The sequence below is a fragment of the Saccopteryx leptura genome, chromosome 11 (assembly GCF_036850995.1).
Source record: "Saccopteryx leptura isolate mSacLep1 chromosome 11, mSacLep1_pri_phased_curated, whole genome shotgun sequence".
In the NCBI taxonomy this organism is placed as follows: domain Eukaryota; kingdom Metazoa; phylum Chordata; class Mammalia; order Chiroptera; family Emballonuridae; genus Saccopteryx; species Saccopteryx leptura.
The window spans coordinates 64,650,459-64,673,313 of NC_089513.1; the positions used below are offsets into that span (position 1 = coordinate 64,650,459).

At 49.7% G+C, this 22,855-nt stretch overlaps 1 protein-coding gene across 4 annotated transcripts in view; it reads left to right on the plus strand.

The window, feature by feature from the left end:
• SLC41A3 (solute carrier family 41 member 3) overlaps positions 1–21,506 on the plus strand; it is a 70,900-nt gene extending 49,394 nt beyond the window's left edge. For all 4 annotated transcript variants that reach the window (XM_066353092.1, XM_066353091.1, XM_066353094.1 and 1 more), the window contains 7 exons: positions 2,634–2,778; positions 6,246–6,392; positions 8,292–8,436; positions 9,884–9,963; positions 12,070–12,204; positions 16,593–16,741; positions 18,543–21,506. In XM_066353092.1, the coding sequence (XP_066209189.1) occupies positions 2,634–2,778; positions 6,246–6,392; positions 8,292–8,436; positions 9,884–9,963; positions 12,070–12,204; positions 16,593–16,741; positions 18,543–18,752 (1,011 nt within the window). In that variant the 3' untranslated portion in view covers positions 18,753–21,506. The remainder of the gene's footprint in view (positions 1–2,633; positions 2,779–6,245; positions 6,393–8,291; positions 8,437–9,883; positions 9,964–12,069; positions 12,205–16,592; positions 16,742–18,542) is intronic.
• The last annotated feature ends 1,349 nt before the right edge of the window (positions 21,507–22,855 follow it).

The window sequence follows — 22,855 nt, forward strand, 5'->3', positions numbered from 1 at the left end:
TTATCAACCTTTCAAATTTATTTTTTCCTAGTTGGATAGGTAAAAATAGTGTATCCCATCTATGCATTGATTCATGTATCCATTTATTTGGTGACCACAGATGAGGCTGACTCCAGGCTCCCTTCTCAGAGCTGAGGATCCCAGCAGAAAATACGACAGCACTTTCCTTTTTTTTTTTTTTGTCTGGGAAGCTTTTTATTTCTCCTTCGATTTTAAGTGATAGCCTTGCTGGATAAAGTAGTCTTGGTTGTTGGCTCTTGTTCTGCATTACTTTGAATATTTCTTGCCATTCCCTTCTGGCCTCAAGTGTTTCTGTTGAGAAGTCGGATGTCATCCTTATGGGGGCTCCTTTGTAGGTGATAGCTTTTTTTTCTCTTGCAGCTTTTAGTATTTTCTCTTTATCACTTAGCTTTGGTATTTTAATTATGATGTGTCTTGGTGTAGGTTTCTTTGGGTTTCTCTTTAATGGAGTTCTCTGTGCTTCTTAAACTTGTGACAGTTTCTCCTGCATTAATTGAGGGAAGTTTTCAGCTATGATATGATTGAACAGAGTCTCTATCCCCTGTTCTTTCTCTTCTTCTTCAGGAACCCCTATGATGCGGATGTTCTTTCTCTTCATGTTGTCACAGAGCTCTCTAAGAGTTTCCTCAGACTTTTTGAGTCTCTTTTCTTTTTTCTTCTCTGCTTTTAATAGAGGAAGACCAACAGTAGTTACAAATAAATAAGATGCCTTCAAATTGTGATTTCATTTAAAATTTTCCTGACTACTAGGGAGGTCAGTTATCTTTTTGCATTTTTCTTGCCCATTTGTATTTTTTTTCTTTTTTTTTGTGACAGAGACAGAGAGAGACAGATAGGGACAGACAGACAGGAAGGGAGAAAGATGAGAAGCATCAATTCTTCACTGTGGCATCTTAGTTGTTCATTGATTGCTTTCTCATATGTGCCTTGACCAGGCGGCTCCAGCAGACCGAGTGACCCTTGCTCGAGCCAGTGACCTTGGGCTCAAGCTGGTGAACCTTGCTCAAACCAGATGAACCCATGCTCAAGCTGGTGACCTCGGGGTTTTGAACCTGGGTCCTCTGCATCCCAGTCCAATGCTCTGTTCACTGTGCTACTGCCTGGTCAGGTTATATTTCTTTTTCTGTGACTTCCTTGTCCACATTCCTTATGCATTTTTGTTTCAGGTTATATTATCATTGTTATTGTTCATGTTGTTGATTTGCAAAATGGCCTTCATTATTCTGGATACTAATCCTTTATTATATATATTGGAAATATTTTCTCTAAGTCTACCTCTGTCTTTGAATTTGTGGTATCTTGTACCATATTGAAGTCATATTGGGACTTAAAGTTTATCTGTATTTTTTATAGATTTTAAATGATATATCTTTAGTAGATTCCTCTCCTATCTGAATCTGAATATATTATTCTTTATTCTATTTTACACTTTAGATTTTTATGTTTAGACATGCACATAGGTGAATGGTATAAAAGAGGAATTTTTTTTTTTCCTAAACAGATACCCAGTTTCTCTTATCTTGCCCTATTTATTCATAGTTACAAATTTTATACAGATTTGAAATGCTACTTTTGTCATATTAGATTTTCACGCATTTATGATTCTATTCCTGGACTCCCATTCTTTCTTACTGATCTGTCTACTTTCTGCCAACAAACCATATTAATCACTATAGATTTAAAATATATATTGATAATGAATATACCAAAACTCTGTCTTGATCTTCTTTCTCAAAATGGTTTTGGTTTTTCCCACACATCTACTTACCCTTTGTAAAATTTAGAATGAGTTAAGTTTCATGAAAAAAATCTTTTGGGGGACTTTGATTGGAATTATATAGGTGAACTTGGAGAGCATTATTCATCTTTAGAAGACTAACTGGCCCCATTCATATATGTGGTAGAACTCTTTTGTTTTTTCAACCTTGTTTAATACAACATGTTTCCACTGAGGTGTTTAGAATTACTGAGAGCAAATGCCAGTATTGGTACTCGGGTCTGGGCTGCCCCTGGTACTGGTCTGAGTGGGCACAGAGATGTGTCCTGCCTGGATGTGTCTCCACCTGGATGTGTCCCCACTTGGGTGTTTCTTGCCTGGATGTGTCCCCGCCTGGGTGTTTCTCACCTGGATGTGTCCCGCCCCGGTGAAATGGGAACTGCAGCTGGGGATGGGGGAGAATGCAGAGAACAGGGCACCGGCCTGCCAGGCAAGTACCAAGGGAGGAAAAGAAGGGAGAGAAGGGAGTGTGCTCAGAGGCCTCTGACGGGTACTGCAGAGCAGGGGCATCTCCACGGGGGAGGTGCACGGTCTGCTGCTGGAGGTTACAAATACTTACCCAGAGCAGTGAGAGGACAGCCGTGCACCAAAGCCTAGTGGCCTTTGACCGAGGGCTGAGTAGAAGATGAAGAACGAGATTCCGTGATAGAAGATGGCACAGGACACGAAGCAGAGGGGAAAGTAGCAGTTTTCAGGGGAAATGGGTGGAGGGAAGGTGTTAATCTTTTGTTTTTTCCCTGACCCCTCTCGGTCAGAGAGGAAGCGTGGTGTAGGGTGGGAGGAGGAGAGCGGTGGTCCCGGGGACCCTTCCTCATGATCTGATCTCTGCCGGCAGGTGCAGGCCACCGTCGTGGGGCTCCTGGCTGCCCTGGCCGCCCTGCTGCTGGGAGCGGCATCCAGGGGGCAGTTTGACTTTGAGAATATGGAGCTGCTGTGCGCCAGCAGTGTCACCACCGCCTTCTTCGCGACCTTTGTGCTAGGTGAGCTGTGCCCCCAGACCCGCAACCTCCCTCCTCCTGGCTGGCCGCCGTGCTCCACTCCTCCTGGCTGGCCGCTGTGCTCCACTCCTCGGGGCCCCGCTGTCAGCTCCACTCCTCCTGGCTGGCCGCCGTGCTCCACTCCTCGGGGCCCCGCTGTCAGCTCCTCTCCTCCTGGCTGGCCGCCATGCTCCTCTCCTCCTGGCTGGCCGCCGTGCTCCACTCCTCCTGGCTGGCCACCGTGCTCCACTCCTCGGGGCCCCGCTGTCAGCTCCTCTCCTCCTGGCTGGCCGCCATGCTCCTCTCCTCCTGGCTGGCCGCCGTGCTCCACTCCTCCTGGCTGGCCACCGTGCTCCACTCCTCCTGGCTGGCCGCCGTGCTCCACTCCTCGGGGCCCCGCTGTCAGCTCCACTCCTCGGGGCCCTGCTGTCAGCTCCACTCCTCCTGGCTGGCCGCCGTGCTCCTCTCCTTGGGGCCCCGCTGTCAGCTCCACTCCTCGGGGCCTCGCTGTCAGCTCCACTCCTCGGGGCCCCGCTGTCAGCTCTCTGTGCTTTCAGTTCTGAAAGATGGGTCACTGGGGTGGTGGAGCCTGGGGCCTCCTTCCAGGGAATGGGGGAGAGCCGGCCAGGTCATGACCCCTGTGGGCAGGTGAAGAGGGCAGTGCGCCCCATCCTGTGTGGGGCATGTGTGCGGGGAGGGGCTGCCAACTCCGTTTCTTTCCCCATAGCTTGTTTAAAAACCAGCTGGTGCTGTGCAGACGCACTCATCTCTGCTCGTCTGTCCATCATTCTGTCAGTCCATGAGCGCGTCAGGCCTTAACTGCTTCTGACCACTGTTCACGCGTGGGCCTGCGGTGGGCTCCGCAGTCTACAGTCACGGTGGGAAGCGAGGCATTCTCTGACCGCCCCTCACAAGCTCTGCTCCCCGTCCCGTCCTGTCCCGTCCCCACGGCCACCACGCGCTTCAACACCTTTCCTCTCCGAACAGTGGGGAAAGGCTGCAGTCCTCCTGTTTCTCCCTGTGCTTCCTCTCTCACCTTCCTGCTGCAGTGTCAGCTCCTCAGAGCGTGAGGCCCCGTCTCCTGCTCTCCACCTGCCGCTCCTGTACACAGCCTGCCACGCAGCAGGCGCTTCCTGCGTGGGTCCAGACGGCGGAACACAGAGGCCTGGGCGGGCGTAGCCTGTCCTCAGGGCTCACAGTCAGTGGAGAATCAGCTGGCTGTGTAATTACCGTACAATGTCACCCATTCATTATTACTCAGTGTTTACTGCATGTCTGCTGCGGGCGAGGCACTGTGATGGTGCTGGGATATGCTCGTGAGCAAAATGCACAGAGACCCTGTTTTGTGATGTTTCTGTTCCAGTTCAGAGTCAGGGTCAACATGGGAGCCTGTAGATGCTCCTGCTGAGAGTCGGCGCTTCTCCTCCTCCAAGGCCTTCTCTGGTCAGCTCTCTAGAGTAGCCCTGCTCACAGTCACGCTTTACTTTTAGTATCCGATTTATTTACTTCAAATGCTTGTCCATGTCTTTGTATACTGCCTGTTCCTCCACCCAACATGCATTCAAGTGCGAGTACAGAACCCAGTGGTCATTTAAAACGGGTCCTGACATACAACCAGCTCCCAAATGTCTGCTGAATGAATGGACTTTGTTCTGGTTCTCCTGTGGGTTCTGTGGCTGCTTGTATGTTGCAACACGTGCAAGTGAAAGCAGGAACGAGTTGTAGCTTTGTAACTTGGATTTGGATTTGCACCTCTGTGCTGCTCTCTGACTGCCCACAAAACACCTTCTAGCTCAGCTCTCTAAGTCAATGCAGTGGCTTATTTGGTGACCTTGTTCCTACCAAGCAGCTGATCGCTGCGTTCCTATGCTAGGGCGCATGATTGGGAGGGGGATATAAGAGTGCAGAATCCTAGGGGCGGATTCACAAGCTGTGTGTGCTTCCTGGGCTGGATGTGTGTACCTGGTCACATGCCTACACGTGGGCATGGGGCGGGGTACAGTTGCTCAGTCTGATCAAAGGAAGGGCAGGATGAGTATGCCAGATGTTCTGGAGAAATAGAGTCCAGGAGATATTTGGCATAAGTCTTCTCTGAAAACAACACAATCAAGTGATTCAGGCCAGCCTTGTTCCCATGGGGCTTTGTACAGAATGCCATAGCTCCCCATTTTACAGATGAGGAAACTGAGGCCCAGAGATGGGGTGAAGCTCAGCTGCATGAATATAATCAGGATTATCCAAAGATGTGTGCAAGGTCAGAAACGTTGCCAGTGTCTCACAGTACGATCATGACAGGACTGTGCCATACAGCCAGGTGGCGGTGGTGGTTTTTAATAAGTGATCTCGAACTGTCATTGTCCCTGTATCTAGTCCCGGTGGGATTGTCACCAGACCACCAGCTTAGCCATGCAAATTCAGATTCACTTAGAACTGATATTTCAAAAGGGGTACAGTAGTTATGACCTGGTCACAAAATAGGGCACAAACTGTAACTGGTGGTGGCAGCTTTAAGGTGACATTAAGGTGATAATTCTGATTATTCTTTGAGTTACAGAACACTAGGCAAAGTATTAAAACATCAAAGCCAAGATACAAAGCGTCTTTATTAAAGACCCATATGAGATGCTGTTGGATTAAGTCCTAAGCAGCACATGGGGGCTAGAAGTCTGCATGTGACAGTCACCTCAGAACAGAAAGTAGGACCTGGAGAGGTAGGGTAGCCACTAAAAGGTATCTCTCAGGTCTTCAGCGGGGAGCAGGTCTTCAGTGCTACTCCCTAAAATCCACCCGTCCTGCATTCAGAGGACACACGCCGGCTCTACCCAGTGGTGGCCCTGCAGAGCTCCCGAGATGGGCCTGTTCCTCGGAGACATGGGCCTGCACACGTGCCTTTGGCTTGAGGACCGCTGACAGTCCTGTACTGCACTGCAGTCTGCACGCCCTCACCCCGTCTCTCTCCTGCTGCAGGGGCTCTCCTGGACTGCAGACCCTCCTATCTGCCCTCCCAGGCTTTGCCCTAACAAACCGCTCACATGACTAATTCCACTGGGCATCTGCTTCCCCGCGGACCCCGACAGGCACAGGGGGCCATGCTCAGCCCCTGGGACTCCCATTGCTCAGAGCAGCTTTGGTGCATCTTCCCTGCAGTGAGGAGCTATAGCTTCATGTCTGTAGTTCCAGCTGGTTTGGAAGCCCAGGAGCCACCTGGCCGCTGTCTCCCAGTGGGTTCCAGTGTGTCATCGAAGCTTTCTGGCTGCTCCTTAGCATCATTCAGAAAGTCACAAAGCAGAGGCCCACATGCTGGTCTTCTCAGGTGGCTTGGCTCCAGTCTCAGCTCGTGCTGACAGGGAGACGTTCCTGAGCAGCGCCCTGGCCGCCTTCTCCTGTACGCCTTCTGCTCTGTGCTGCTGAGCCTCTTCAGGGTCAGCTGGTTTCCTGAGCTCTGAGTCTCTTCTCTCTCCTCTCTGCAGGAGTGCTGATGGTCTGTGTAGTGATTGGCGCTGGAAAGCTCGGGGTCAACCCAGACAACATTGCCACGCCCATCGCGGCCACCCTGGGAGACCTTATCACGCTGTCCATTCTGGCTTTCGTTAGCAGCTTCTTCTATAAACACAAAGGTAGGGGGCCTCAAGGAGGAGGACCCACCAGCGAGGCTGAGTGGGAATGTTTGCGCTTAGCCTGCAACGTTCGAATAGGGCAGCACAATAAGGAACCTGTGGGGCTGTCATGGATCCTCTAGACAGAAGGCTCTCTGACTCCATGACAAAAGCCTGGAGTCACGGAACAAGTCAAGCTATTCTCCCCGCTGTCCCTTCAGCTGCCTCAAGCTCTCCCGGCTGTGTTAGACGGGACACGCTGCTCAGGCCACCGACACATAAGGTGTCGGTTTCCGCCTTAGGACCGTGGTATGCGAGGAGGCCAGCGAGGCCCCGAGGCTGGTCTGGTCACCTCAGCGCATTCTCACAGGTGACAGCACCTCCTTGGGGAAGGCAGTTCACACTGGATACATGACAACTGCCCAGGAAGTGACTCCCAAGGAGGAAGATCGCAGGCACAGCAGCAGCGGCAGCATGAGATGCTCCCCTGCAGGGGGGAGGCGGGTGAGCCGGGGTTTCTCAGGAGGCAGCCGGGCGGCCATGCAGCTGCTGAGGTAGGAATTGGCATACTCCACCAGAGGCCCCCCAGGGCTGCCAGGGAGACCCAGAGTTTGCTCATGCTCTGGGCAGGTGGACAGGCAGCATCACCCTCGCCCAGAAGGTCCTCCCCTGCTGGGTTTCTGCAGCCATCACTCCTGAGTTCCACCTGGTGGCGGTCTCGCTCAGAGGGCTGTGCATAATGCTCCCAGTAAGTTTCCGTTCTGAGCACAGTCAGGAGCCCAGATGCTTGCCCGCAGGTAGCACAGATGAGTGAAGTGGATGGTGATGAGGACAGCGAGGGGCTCTGGGACATGTGGTGACAGTTGCTGGGAGGAAATGCCCCAAAGGAGGAGCTGCGGTTGAGCTCCCGTTTATCATGCTCCACAGAAACATGGACCCAAGGATTGGAGACATCACCCGTTTTTTCTTGTTAGTGACAGAGCAGAGCAATAGGGCACTGCTGACCCAGAGTGCCCAGGCACTGGCACCGTCTCTGTCTTGGTTCTGAGACTGGCTCCTTGCCACCCCGGGAACTGCCTACCACCAACAATATTTCATGATTTAAGAGATTCTCAAAGTTCATGTAAGTGGCAATGAAGCGTTAATAATAAGATGACCTGATTTTACTTTTAAACTGAACTGAATTTAAAACACAAAGATTTGTGTAGGGGTTAATTGTGTTTGGTTTGCAAAATAAAAGTCACAGATGTCCCTTCCTCCCCACCCCTGTTATAACCCTACTGGAATAGTATATTTCAACACATGACTTATTAGATGTTGAATTGTCCATCTCTCCAACTAGACTGTGGATTTATCTTGGATGCACGGGAGTGGGGTGTTCACGGGGCCTAGTATGTATCGGCTAAATCTTCCCTGACAAGGTGTGAACCATTGACAGTCACACCTGTCAGTATAGTTGGGATGACAAGCCTCGCACAGGGGAACGGAAGTATTCACCACGGGGCTGGGGGGATATGAGGTAGAACTTCCGCTGAGGCTTCTAAAGAGTTCTAGAAAAATTGGACTAGATGCAAAAATTTCCTGCAAGTAGACACCCCTGTAGGCTGCTGTCTCCCAAAGTGTGTGACGCTAGCCTAGAGCTTATTGGGGTGGGAGAAGGCAGAAGAGGGTACTTAGGTCAGGAAGATAACAAAACCAGAGAAATGAAAGTGAAGATGGCAGGAATTGAGGACAGAGAGGAGGTTTTCTGGAGAAAGTTCTTTGGAAGGTGTGGTAGGATAGTCCACCCTACACTGACGAGCACAGGGGTGTCTCCTCATAGAGCCTTTAGTTCCCCGTCCACCTCATCCCTCCCACCCAGGCCACAGCGACCAGCCACCCAGCTGCGTGCAGCCCGGTTTTCCTTCTTTCTTTCCCCAGACAGTCGGTTTCTGACTCCGTTGGTCTGCGTCAGCCTCGTGGCCCTGACCCCGGTGTGGGTCCTCATTGTAAAGTGGAACCCACCCAGCATGAAGGTCCTAAAGTACGGGTGGTTCCCAATCATCCTGGCAATGGTGATCAGCAGGTGAGCATGCGTGAGGGGGTCTGTCCCTCCCTCCCTCCCTCCCCGTGCCGGCCCCTGGCTCTGTGCTCAGTAGAGTGGCCTGAGCGCCCAGGGGGCCCTGGAGGAGGAGGAGGCTCGCTGCCCTGTGGCCAGGGGCGGGGAGAACTGGAGCTGTGGGCTCCTTCCCTCATTACCAGGGCTGGTTTAGTCACACCTCTGCACTATTCATTTCTCTCTTTTTCACCAAGAACCCCTACACTTAATTTGTGTCGAGAGGCAGTCCTGTTTACGGTTGCCGGCACCAGAGAGCCAGGAAGAGCCAACCTGGAGACATCAGAGGACTGCACTGGTGCCTGGCCCCCTGGCCCTCTTAGTGCTGTGGGGCCCGGTCTCCACTCCCTGCGGCCATAGCTCTCACGGGCCTGGAACCCCTGCTTAGGCTCACGGAGTCCCTTGCCTGGCCTCAAGACAGTGGCTCCGAACACCATGTCCACAGCATGGCTGCTGGGGGGACCTGGGGGCTGCGGGGTTAGTCCCCCTGGGGCCTTGGGTCTTCACTGAGCCCAGGTCTTCTACCCTCCAGCCTTGTACTTGAGGGCCCTGTCCACTAGCACAGTGGTCCCCAACCCCCAGGCCGCAGACCGGTACTGGTCCGTGGGCCATTTGGTACCGGTCCGCAGAGAAAGAATAAATAACTTACATTATTTCCGTTTTATTTATATTGAAGTCTGAACAATGTTTTATTTTTTAAAAATGACCAGATTCCCTCTGTTACATCCGTCTAAGACTCACTCTTGACGCTTGTCTCGGTCACATGATATATTTATTCGTCCCACCCTAAAGGCCGGTCCGTGAAAATATTTTCTGACGTTAAACTGGTCTGTGGCCCAAAAAAGGTTGGGGACCACTGCACTAGCATACCCTGGCGGGGCCACCCCAGTCCTAGCTGACGTTCTTTCCTAACTTTGACTCTCAAAGAGGAGGGGTTACGGTCTAGGTGCCTTTGTGCCTGGGTTTCTTACACAGAGTGGTCTCACTTCAGGGCTCTAGGGGCGGGGCAGCCTTTGCCGGATCCAGGGGCTGGTGGGAGGTGGTCTTGCCGCAGCATCTTCCAAGGACAGGCAGCAGAGGATTAACGCAGGCTCGTTTCTGGCTAAGGAGCAGCTCAGTTGCAGTTTGGCTGTCACCAGACAGAGCTCGGCCAGCTAAGAGGCCTCGGGAAGCAGTGTGTGGTTTGTTTTTAGTGGGCTGACATGATCTGAAAGGTCTGAACAGCCAGGACCATACCAGAGGCGGAATGCGTGTGTGGATACAGAGGGCACGGGAGACCAGGTTGGCCACAGCAGATGTTCTGTACAGGGCAAGGAAAGGGTTTGCTGAACTGGCACGACAGCCCGATAAGGCAATTTGCTGGGCCACTCGCAAGCATAAACCCGAGTCGCTTGACTGCCACCTGCTTTCTCCCTAGTTTCGGAGGACTCATCTTGAACAAAACCATTTCTATAGAGCAATACAAAAGCATGGCCGTATTCACTCCCATCATGTGTGGTAGGTATTGGCGAGTCCCTGTCACCTGGGGCTCCTGGGCTGGGGTGGCCCTGGGCCGGGTTGGGGGCCCTGAGCAGCAGCAGTGTCAGAGGCCCGGCCACAGGCCCTCAGGCCAGTCAGGGAGCTGGGCAGGCAGAGGCTGCGGAGGCTGCTTTTCCGCAGGTAGAAGGGACCCCAGGGAGAAGCCATGCCCGTTGCCACCCATTGCGCCTGCTTCTCCCTACCTACCTCCAGGTGTCCCCGGGCCCCAAGCTTCCCTGCAGCACTCACTGCACCCCACGCCTTGGAAGTACACGGAACCTGACCCAGGGTCGGGCACCTGCAGAACAAAAGCGGCCTTTAGAACTGGAGGGTTGGCCTCTTGTGGTTTTTCCTTCATTTTAACTTAGAGTCATTGGTGACATTTAGGACTCAGACGTTCTACATACACATCTAGATTTCTGCCTTGCAGAGGCAGGCTGTACCAGGGCTGAGTTTACACTGGGGGTCGGGCCAAGTCAGCCGCCCCTGAGACAGGACCTGTGTAGTCCAGTGTGCCTCAGTCTCCTGGCCTGTTGTCTTCTACTCAGCTGTTCACTGATTCACCTTCTAGGCTTAGACCCTGTGGGCATCGTGTGAGGATCCCTCTTACGAAAGCTCGGAACATCTTGGTTTCTGTAAGGCTCTGTAAATGGGGCCGCTGGTCAGGGGAGGGACCAAACATGATGACTGATTGCACAGTTTGCTTGCTGCCCAGTTTCTGGCTTTCTGAAATAAGCTCCAGAGGTCCCTGGGCCAGCCCCGCCCCCACCTCCATGGGAACTCAGGCCTGTGTTCCTTGCCTGTGAGTAGGCGTGCACCTCCACAGAGTCCCACAGGGCCTGTCCCCAACAGAAGGACCGGTCATTGTGAGTGCGGACAGCCACAGCCAAGTCAGGCCCAGATGGCTATAAGCTTGGCAGGGTGCCTTTGGATGGCTCCGGTCCAGATACTTACAAGGCTAAGCAAGCAATTTGAATGAATTAAGCAGTTAAGACAATAGCTAGGCAGTAAGAAGTAATGGGGAACAGGGCACATACGTGTTCCCGGTGTGAGGGGAATAGTGTTGTTCATCTCTGGCTACTTACTGCATGGTAGGGACTAAGGACCAGACTTGCCTGATTTGACCTGTTTGGAGAATCTGGGAATCGGGATTAAAGGCCGAATTTGTAAATGCTCCTAATTAATTTGTTTTATTTTTTTAATCATGTGTGGGCCAGGAAAAATATATTGGTAGACATCCTCCGCCCAGACCATTTTTTGCATCTTCTGGAAGCCTGAGGCAGTCGGCCTTTGCCCCTAGAAGTCACTGGGACACAGCTGACCCAGTGAGAGACTGTTCTCCAAGGAGCTAAGGAAATAGAATGGGGGCACCCCAGCTCAACCTCCGAAGAAGACAGTCTCCCTCAGTGGGCTCTGTTCTCTGCCAGCCCCGAAGTCTGCCCCTGCAGAAGGAGCCACCTGGCTTGAGTCCCCTGAGCCCTCTGGCCCTGGCAGCCTGGCAGAGCTGGGCACGCCAGCTCCCTGCGGAAGCCAGGAGCCTCAGCAGTAAACCCCAGCTCTGCTACCCTATGATCATCTCTCCTCCCTTGTTGCTCTTACCCAGGTCTCTTTTCTCTCCTTTCTACCTTGAGGTGAAAAAAAAACCTCTTCTGTTTTCTGAGATATGCCAGTCGGTGGTCTGGTTCCTGTCACTTCTTGTGGCTTTGGGTAGTTTATCTAGATTTCCTCTCATAGACCTTTTTTTCCTCTCAACTCTCTCATTTCCTGAATTGCCTCCCTCCTCCCCTCCCTTGCACTCTCCCTCTACCCAACAAACATGTATTGAGAACTTCCTTTGCAACACTTCCTTCACCCTAAGAGCTGTCAAAGCGATAACAGTTACTACCTTGATATCTCACTCATGAGGTCCAGGCTACCCTTGTTTGGGGCCAGACCAGGTCTGTGGTCAAGTGGGAGGGAAGGAAAAGAGATCGAATGCAGAATCAGTCAAGGAAAACTTCCTGGAGAAAGTGAGCCTAAAATAAGGAATGGGACTTAGAAACTAGCATTAAAGAACGGGAAACCAGGTTCTTTTTCTCCTCGCAGGTGTTGGTGGCAATCTGGTGGCCATTCAGACCAGCCGGATCTCCACCTACCTGCACATGTGGAGCACACCTGGAGTCCTACCCCTCTGGATGCAAAACTTCTGGCCTAGTCCATGCTCCACTTTCTGTACCTCAGGTGGGTCTGATGTCTTTCAGTGGCCATGTGGCCATTTCTTTATAAACAAGTAAAAATTAATGTCATTGAAATCTGATGTTTGTAGCAATGGTGTCTAAGACCAGTGCTGAGCTCAGCACATGATTTTCAAAGATACAGCTCCATCTCCCAGAAACCTGACTCTCCAACCCTGCCTTTAATTGATTCATTCACTTAGTCAAATATTTATTGAATGTCTACCCAGTACTAGGTGTCAGGTTGTAGTGGTGACAGAGAAAGCTGTTTCTTGATCTCCTGGGATATATGTGGTCTAGAAGAACAGATAAACACTCCCCAAAATGAACACATAGTTACAAGTTGTGATAATGTTCTAAAAGGCAAAAGCACAGGGTACAATGAAAAAGAGTTACAGGAGATAGCTCAGATCTGTGGTTAGAAAGTTCCTCTATGAGGATGAGCATGGTCACTCTGGGAGGAGGCATGCTGGAGCAGAAGGAACATGAGGCAGAAGGCACAGCCTGTGCAAAGGCCCAGAGGCAGGAAGGGGCTTGGCAAGTCTGAAGAGCTGAAAGACCAGTGAGACCTGAATGTAATGAGCAAGGGAGAGAATGAAGGAAACTGAGGTCAGAAAGATAGGAAGGAGTTGATCACATCGGGCCTTGAAGCTTGAGAAAAGAAACTGGATTCTATTCTGAGAACCACTGGAAATGACTGGAGGTGTTTTATCTTTTCCTTGATTTTAAAAATTGGATCTTTCTCCCATTACATTTTCCTTTATAATTTCCTTTCTGTTTCAAGAACAACTTTTAGCCTTTCTTTTAGGTAGGTCGGCAGACACATTCCTAAAGGATACTTTCACTGGATATAAATTCCGGGATTAATAATAGTTCAACACTTGAAAAATGTGCATTAATGTGGATTTCTTTGAGGTTATCCTCAAAGGGTTCTTGGAGGTCACTCAGCTTCCTGAATTACATTTTATCTTTTGCCATATTTGGGAAATTTTAAGCCATTATTTCTTTGAAGACTTTTGCAGCCCCACTCTCTTCCTCCTTTCCTTCTGGTGTTCTGATGATATGAACACTTGATGTTTTCTTATAGTCCCACAAATCCATGAGGTTCTCTAATCTTTTCCCCAGGATATGTTACTCTGGGGAAATATATTCTTCAGAGTAACATATTAAAAATATGTCATTTATTTTTTTATATTTAGTTTTTGTCTTTTTAAATGAGAGGAGGGGAGATAGTGAGACAGACTCCCCTGTGCACCCTGACCCTGTCCAGAATCCACCCAGCAACCCCTGTCTGAGACCAATGGTCAAATCAATCGAGCTATTTTTAGTGCCTAAGGCTGGTGCACTCAGACCAACTGAGCTATCCTCAGTGCCTGGGGCTGATGCTCAAACCAATCGAGCCACTGGCTGCAGGAGGGGAAGAGGGAGAGAGGGGGGAGAGAAAGAGGGAGAGAAGCAGATGGGTTCTTCTCTTGTGTGCCCTAACTGGAAATTAAACCTGGGACGTCCATATGCCTGCCCGACTCTATCCACTGATTCAACCAGCCATGGCAACTCTCTGTTATTTAGATTGACTAATTTCTATAGTTTTTTTTTTCATGAAGAATACTCATTCTTTTCCTTTGTCTTCTTCATTCTGCTATTGAGTCCTTCATTGAGTTATTTGGATTTCTTTGGGCTATTGTATTATTTTAGTCCTAAAATTTCCATATAGTTATTTTTTTGTTATCTTCTATTTCCTTTTTGAGGTTTTCATTGAACTCTCTTTCATATAATTCTCCCATTTGTGTAATCTCACTATTAATGTCTGTTGGTTGTGTTTTCTCATTAAGCGGAGGTTTATCTTGTGAGAATGAGTGATTTTAGGTGGAATCCCAGACATCTGGAGTATTAGAAGACTCTGGATCTTATTGAAGTCTTCTGTTTTAGCTAGCCTCCTCGGACACTGCACCACTAGGGGGCAGGGGAGGCACTGCTTCCTCCCTCCCGGGTTGGGGGAGACGACTCAGATTCCCCTCCTTCTCCACTGATGCCCTAGGAGAAAAGGAGCAGCTCATTATGGTGGGCAGGGGAAGAAGCCGTGTTTCCCTGACACCACTGTTGCTGGGAGGGAAAGGGGTGCCTTGTGAGTGCTCCCCCTGTGAAGGATCAGTGTGACCCTCACTGATATGGTGGGTGGGGGGGTGGTCCTCATTTACCTCTAGGCAGGGTACCGCTTCTTTTCCACTAAGCCTTCTCTTCTACCATCTCGGCCAAAGGCAGTGAACACCACATCCCACCTGCGTAAGGGCAGGCAGAAGTCCGGCGTCTTCACCTGGCCTTTGCCGATGGGTATGGGGCTGCTGTTTCTTCTGTGGTGTTGGCTGGCGTAGAGCAGTTACTGTCTAAAGATTTTCAGTTGTGCTTAGGCTGCCCCTTTTCGGGAGCTTTGGCTAGGGAAAGCAAGCTTTGTGGAGTCTTTTTTTGGTCAGTAACCGTTGGCATTTCCGAGTTACTGGTTCTTCACCACCCAGTCTGGGATATATTAGACCCCAAAGCCCAAGTCAGGGGGACTCACCACCATGTTATTCCCTGGCCCAGCTTGCCTTTTTTTTTTTCCATCTTTCAGAATCTTCTTACGTTTATTTTATATATAATGCCCAGGGTTTTTAGTTGTATTTATTAAGAGGAATAGGAATGTGTGTCTAACCATCTTATCTTGAATTAGAAGTCCCCATTGTATATTCTGACTTAGCATTTGATTATAGAAAAAGTATTTAATTTCTATGTTATTTATGGACCTATCTTAGTTCAGGTTGCCTAAGAGAAACATAGACTGAGTGGCATATAAACAACAGAAATTTATGTTTTATAGTCTGGTGGGTGGAAGTCAAGATGAAGGCGCTAGCAGATCCATATCTGGTGAGGGCCTGCTTCCTGGCTCACAGACAGCTATGCCGCACCGTGTCCTCGTGTGGTGGGAGGGGTGAGAGCTCCCCGAGGTCTCTCTCATAAGGGCACGCATCCTTTTCATGAGGATTCCACCCTCATGACCTAATCACCTCACAAGGCCCCACCCTCTAGTATCATCAGATTGTGTGGTAGATAACAACATAAAGTTTAACTTTCTACAAGTTTTCGAAACTTTTTATGTTAGTTTCCAATAATTTTATTGCTTCCTTCTTTTTAAGTTTTTTTTAAAAAGAATCTTTCTACACCTTTTCTAATTTTTCATCATGAATAGATTTTGATGCTCTTGTGTGTTCTGTTCTCTCTCTACGTACCATTCTAGACTTTTTTTTTTATTTTTTCAGAGACAGAGAGAGAGTCAGAGAGAGGGATAGATAGGAACAGACAGACAGGAACGGAGAGAGATGAGAAGCATCAATTACTAGTTTTTCGTTGCAACACCTTAGTTGTTAATTGATGGCTTTCTCACATGTGCCTTGACCGCGGGCCTTCAGCAGACCGAGTAACCCCTTGCTCGAGCCAGTGACCTTGGGTCCAAGCTGGTGAGCTTTGCTCAAACCAGATAAGCTCGTGCTCAAGCTGGCAACCTCAAGGTCTCAAACCTGGGTCCTCCACATCCCAGTCCGATGCTCTATCCACTGCGCCACCGCCTGGTCAGGCCGTTCTAGACTTTTCAGCTTCTAACTGCATATGAATTTTCTTTTTATTATTAAATTGATAAAATACTTTATATTAACTCATAAGCAAATGGAGACTAACTTTTCATCAAAACTCTTTGTGTTTGAGAAGCCTATCACATTCACATGTTATAGTTCTGAGGAGATGGGCAGAATAAATCACATTTCTTACAGAGTCTCAGACTCAGAGTGCTGGATCCTGAAGACATAGCGGTGATCACTCACACGTCACCGACGTGACCGGAGGCCCAGTCACTCACTCCGCACACCGAGCCTTTGTCTGCCTTCCGACCCCCCTGAGCTCGCTCCACCTTCAGACCCGTGCGCTCCTCCCTCCGGCCAGAGTCTTTCCCCGGGAACCAGATCTCAGCCTCAATGCCGTGTCCTTGGTAGAGCTTCCAGTCTCTAACAGCTCGTTTCCACTAACAGACACTGCATTCTCTTCCACATTACCCTGACTTGTTCTCTTCCTGGTACTTGTCACAATTTGAAATGACCATTCCTGTTTGTTTCTTTGTTTATTTGTTTCTGCACACGATTCCAGTTTTTCTGTCTTCTCTAATATGTCAGCTCCGCGCGGGAAGGGACAGTACTGTATGCTCATCTGCTGAAGCACGCCTGCCACATAGTCCACCGGGGCTGTGTGAACCACCCGTTGGCACTTTCAGAAAGTAGCTGAATGACTGCGGATGCCTCAGAAGAGACTGTCACATGCCAAGGCGGCCTCTGTTGTCAGGCGGGTCACACAGCCTCCATGGTTCTGTTCCAGAAACCAATTCCATGTCAGCCCGCGTTCTGCTCTTCCTGGTGATTCCGGGCCATCTGGTTTTATTCTATGTGATCTCCCTGACGGAAGGCCATTCAGTCCCAAACAGCAAGGCCTTTGTGGTGTTCTACCTGCTGGCAGCCCTGATCCAGGTAAGGACAGCGGTGGCGGCAGAGCAGATGCAGGGCTCAGGCAGCGGTCAGGCTTTGCTCCCTGTCCTGGGACAGACGCTGAGAGCTGGAGCTGGAGGTTCCTAGACATGCAGCCAACAGTCCCCATCTCCCAGGAGGCACTCAACTCTTTCAAGCCCAAGGGCATGATCCAGACCCAGAGGCCACTCCACACTTCCTACTACACACTCCCTCCTGCAAACTCCACATTGTACACGGCATAGACTCCCCTCCGCACTGCACACTCCTGGCTCTACCATCCACAGGCACAGGCCATACCGCATACAGCTCAGTCCACACCTCGCCAGCGGCTCAGAGGAGCCATCCTGAAAATGCAGCGAGTTGCTGTAAAACAAGCTGATGAGCAGGTCCAGCTGATAAAATGGCCATGTGCGTCACTCATCACAGACAGAGGCTGGCCAGGGAACAGGCTCCTGCTGGGGTGTTGCTAAAAGGCTTGTCTGGAGTTTAGTCGGGGCTGGATGGTGATAAGGACATGGAAGAGATTAAGCTGGTGCCTTCCTCAGGGTCGTACACAGCAGACTGCCAACAATATAGCTGGCTGATGCCTCGGTGGGCCCGGGCCATCGGCAGGGGTCATTGTGGTACTGGTGGGCGGTTCTAAGGAACTAGTGTTTTCATCTGCAATAACAGTATGCCCTTGACCCTGAAGGATAGGCTGGGCCAGCCTGAGAAACTGTCCTGAGCAGCAGCAGGAAAGGGACTGGGTTCAGCCTTCAACAAGGGGCTGAGATGCCTTGAGATCTGACCGGGGCTGTGTGGACTGTCCTCTGGCACCTTCAGGCAAGGCCAACCACCCAAAGCTGCCCAGGAGAGAGCCCCAGAAAACCCCAGCTGAAGTCCAGCAAGATTTGTGTCTAAGGTTCCAAGGATGTTGAGTGGAGCTGGTGCATCAGAGGTCACAGCAAGTGAGCAGCAGGAGATCTGTCTGGCTCTTCAGGCTGCCAGGATCAGGGCCCAACCACAGGGAGGGAGGCTAGGCAAGTGGAGAGGGTGTATTCTCTGGGGGCCCAACCACAGGGAGGGAGGCTAGGCAAGTGGAGAGCGTGTATTCTCTGGGGGCCCCACCACAGGGAGGGAGGCCAGGCAAGTGGAGAGCGTGTATTCTCTGGGGGCCCCACCACAGGGAGGGAGGCTAGGCAAGTGGAGAGTGTGTATTCTCTGGGGGCCCAACCACAGGGAGGGAGGCCAGGCAAGTGGAGAGGCTGTATTCTCTGGGAGCCCCACCACAGGGAAGGAGGCTAGGCAAGTGGAGAGGGTGTATTCTCTGGGGGCCCAACCACAGGGAGGGAGGCCAGGCAAGTGGAGAGGCTGTATTCTCTGGGAGCCCCACCACAGGGAAGGAGGCTAGGCAAGTGGAGAGGGTGTATTCTCTGGGGGCCCCACCACAGGGAGGGAGGCTAGGCAAGTGGAGAGGGTGTATTCTCTGGGGGCCCAACCACGGGGAGGGAGGCTAGGCAAGTGGAGAGGCTGTATTCTCTGGGAGCCCCACCACAGGGAAGGAGGCTAGGCAAGTGGAGAGGGTGTATTCTCTGGGGGCCCAACCACAGGGAGGGAGGCTAGGCAAGCGGAGAGGGTGTATTCTCTGGCCCCTGCCCGGTTCAGAGTTGGGCATCATCCCCCAAGAGAAGCTCATGGAAAGGGGCTACCTGGGGTTGATGCCCACCTTGGTGTCTGGCCTTGCAGTCTGCTAGGTTTTCTTCATGACACTTGGCCTTCTGACTTGATAACTATCTTTTGTGTCTACTCGCTCTTATGACAGGTGACAATCCTGCTGTACCTGGCAGAAGTCATGGCGCGGCTGACGTGGTACCAGGCCCTGGACCCTGACAACCACTGTATCCCCTACCTCACAGGGCTCGGGGACCTCCTCGGGACTGGCCTCCTAGCACTCTGCTTCTTTCTCAGCTGGTCGTTGAAGAGCAAAGCAGAGCTGGATGGCATCTCTGAACCAGCATCTGGACCTCCCTAACGAGATAAGGCAGCTCCAGTTAGTCCCTAGAATGCTTCCCTCAGAAGCACTGTGTGTGAGTGAGACTGCCTGTACCCACGATGGGAAGGAGTTTGTGAATGAGTATATGGACGTGCAGATAGCAGGATGCTCAGGCCTGAAGATTCTGAAGGAAGAGGCATGTCCAGTACACGTCGGGGGCTGTTTGGGCCCTGTTTCATGCCAGTGCAGCCCACATTGGGGTGGAACAGGAGGGAGATCTGTTTGTGCCCGAGCCTCAGGACTCCCTGAACCTTGGCGTAACTGCTATCCTAAGTCCAGCTCGGTGGGCCACTGCTGGTGTGCCCTGCAAACGTGTGAGCCATTCCCAGGACAGGCCCTTACACACCTCATCTGCTTTCAGCATTACTCTTGTCACTGCTTTCTTTTGTTTTTTGAGGGGTCTTTTGTTTTTGTTTTGTTTTTCAGGGTTTTTTTTTTAGCAAAAACCTCTGTTTAAGTTTTTTTTCTTTTGTTTTGAGAGACAGAGAGAGGGACAGTCAGGAAGGGAGAGAGATGAGAAATGTCAATTCTTCGTTGCGGTTCCCTAGTTGTTCATTGATTGCTTTCTCATATGTGCCCTGACCGGGAGGCTACAGCAGACTGAGTAACCCCTTGCTCGAGCCAGCGACCTTGGGTCCAAGCTGGTGAGCTTTTTGCTCAAACCAGATGAGCTCGCGCTCAAGCTGGCGACCTCAGGGTCTCAAACATGGGTCCTCCACATCCCAGTCCGACGCTCTATCCACTGCACCACCGCCTGGTCAGGCACTTCTGTTTAGATTCTAATGATCAAAGAAGTATAAAATAAAGCTTAGAATATACTGCATTTGGCAATTTGTGTTTGTAAAGATGCTAATGCAACCATGAGACTTACAGTTTATAGGTAACCAAAAGCTCTGGCATTTCTCTAGTACAATGCTTGTCATACTGTAGTGTCCAGCCTAAAAAACAGCAGTATCACCATAGAACTTGTTAGAAGTGCACATTGTTCATCGTTCCTCCCCCCAGCCCTGACAGCGCAGAATGCCTTCACCACACCAGTCCTTTCACTGCACTCTGAGAGCCATTGCTCCGGAACTCTTTTTAAAAATATGCTCTCTGTTTCTTATTAGTTCATCATAACAACTTTGGCCTTGATTGGGACTGAAGATTATTATCTTTTGTAGACCTTAAACGAAGAAGACAGCCAGGTATTTCTCCAGCGATATTTGGGAACAACAAAGAATTGCAATTTGAGACGTGCATTTTAATGGTGACCATGTGCCAGTTCAGGAAACAGGAGAGGAACACTTTATGGGTGTGGGAGGGCTGCTATACGTGAAGAGTCTATTGGAAGGAACTGCAAGTTCCAGGTATAGTGAATTTTCATGGGCTGACTTAATGGCAGTTTCCTGTTGGTTGAGCTGCTCCTGGACAAGGAGGAATCTTCCTCCTGCTTAAGTAGTAAAGTAGTGTCACTTCCGGTAAGAGTTGGAAGGTACTCTCTACCTGTTGGGGTCAGTAGTGTGCATTAAGTGACCTGCATTAGAGTGTTCTCGACTCTCCCAACTCCATTTTAAATGAGGTTTCTGCTTATTGATTTTCATACTTCATATGGTAAAAAAAAAAAAAATTCTTCAATAAATATTGGCAGACAACCTCTTGTATCAATCAGTGTCCCAGAAGGAAAAAGACAGCAACCAACAGGTGATTTGGCAGAGTTTAAGAAAGGGACATTTGACAGATCAATGGGAACAATGGGTGGAGAAGCCCCTGGGCCTGGGCACAGTGGGAACCTGTGACCACCAGCATCCACTTGAGCAGGAGTATGATTAGGAGCGGGTGCCTGAGAGGAGGTCTCTAGTCAAGAAATATAACTACTACCAGCTTGTTGCCTGGCAGAGAACCATGAGAATAAATACCCCAACCTTACTCTCTGTGTACCCTTTTACCTCCTTCCAGTGTCTTCTAACAGCCAAACCCAGCCAAAGAAACGATTAGGGGTGTCATTATGGTTGGTCCATAAACGTGTCAGCCTCCCGGGCACATAGTCAGGTGAGGTTAGAGAGTGGATCTAGAGGGACACGTGGAGAATGCCCAGCACATCTACAGTGCAAAGCCTCAGGCTGGGTACTAGGGATGCACTGTGAACAAAGGGCTCATATTGTCTCAAGGGCTGCTGAGGAGATGGTCAATAATCAACACCATACCAATAAGCAGTGAAGCTCTAGCCCCAGTGAGTCCTGTGAAAGAAGCACATAGTGTTGCGGAAGCATATAATAATGAGAGCTAAGATCTATTGAGTACTCACTGCCGTTTTCTGAGCATTTTACCTGTGTAAACTCAATAACCACAATGATTTGATAGCAATAAATACTATTATCCCACTTATAGATTAGGGAATTGGGGTATTATTGCAGGACACTGAAATGCTCACCTTCTCTGACTTCCATCTTGTTCAAGCCTGCTTTATACCCATGACTACATGCTAATCTTCAGAAGGAATTCTGCTTACAGCTTGAGTTTTACAAAAACAGCCCCTTACCAGAACTGCCTCTCTTTGGGAGATAAGGGAAATATATACAAAAATAATGATTATTTATCAAAGATTGACAGGAGCCTCATTACTGGACTCAAGTCAACTAGAATCAACAGACTAAGAACTAAGAAGTTTCACATTCCTCACCCTTCTGGCACCCAGTTGTCTGAGGTCATCAGTCAAGCTCAAACTCTCGTTTTCCCATTCCTTTGATATGAAAGAAGCCTGAATTCTGTACTTTTAAGATCATTCTTTAAGATGCTAGTCTGCCATCTCATCTTGCTGGTGTTCAAATAAAGTCACTTTCTTTGCCCCAATACCTTGTCACTCAACTCATTGGCAGTTAGTTGTGCAGCAAGCCATGTGAACTTGGACTGGGTTGCATTATGTGATTTCTTCACTTTCCTATGGTCTTACATCTAGTGAGTGGTGGAGCCAGGATTTGAACTATAAGGCAATCTGGCTCAGACCCACCTTATGCAGATAGTTCAGAGATTTGACCAAGACAAAAGTTCAAGAAAGGTTTTCCATTAGGAGGTGCCATTTAAGCTGAGATCCAAGGGTAAGTAGGAATTAATCAGGCAATAAGTGAAGAGATTTGCAGGGGAAGGTGGAAGTGGAAGGTAGAACATTAAAAAGATGGGTCTCTCTTTTTTTTTTTTTTTAAGAGGACAGGAGATAGTGAGACTGACTCCTGCATACACCATGACCAGGATGCACCTAGAAACCCCCACCGAGGGCCAATGCTCAGATCAACTGAGCTATCCTCAGTGCCCAGGGCCAACATTCAAACCAGTTGAGCCATTGGCTGTGAGATAGGATAAGAGAGAGAAGGGGAAGAGAAGCAGATGATATAGCTTCTCATGTGTGCCTTGACCTGGGATCCAACTTGGGACATCCACATGCCAGGCCAACGCTCTATACACTAAGCCAACTGGCAAGGGCCAAGATCTTTATGTATAAGGCTTTGAGTCACTGTCCAGTGTCCTTTTATTCCAACCTGAAAGACTCCGTTCATGTCGAGCATGTCTAGCAGTAAAGACCTTCTTAGCTTTGGTTTATCTAGGAATGGCTTAATTTCTTGCTCATTTTTTGAAGGACAGTTTTGCCAGATATAGAATTCGTGGTTGACATATTCTTTTCTTTTTATACTTTGAATACATCAACCTGCTGCCATTGGGCCTCCAAAGTTTATAATGAAAAATCTGCTAAGATCACATTGGGATAAATATGATGAAGGCTATCTTTCTTTCAAGAAGATCATTAACAAGAGTCAGCAGAGCTTCTCCAGCCTCCAAAGACTTCCATAAAATTTAAAGTATGAGGACCTTGCATGACACCAGTATGGTAAAATTGTTCCACTTGATTGACTCAGCAGAAACATTCTTCTTAGTCTCAGAGCATGTTAGCAGGGAGACATGTCTGATTATTTACAGAACCATAGCTGCATGACAGAGAAAGAGGCCTGAGGAGAATTCTGCCAGTTAGTATATGTTGTACAGTATTGCCACCAGGAGAGCCATGTTCATAGGAACTTGAAAGTAGGTGTGCTTTTTGGTGGTGAGAT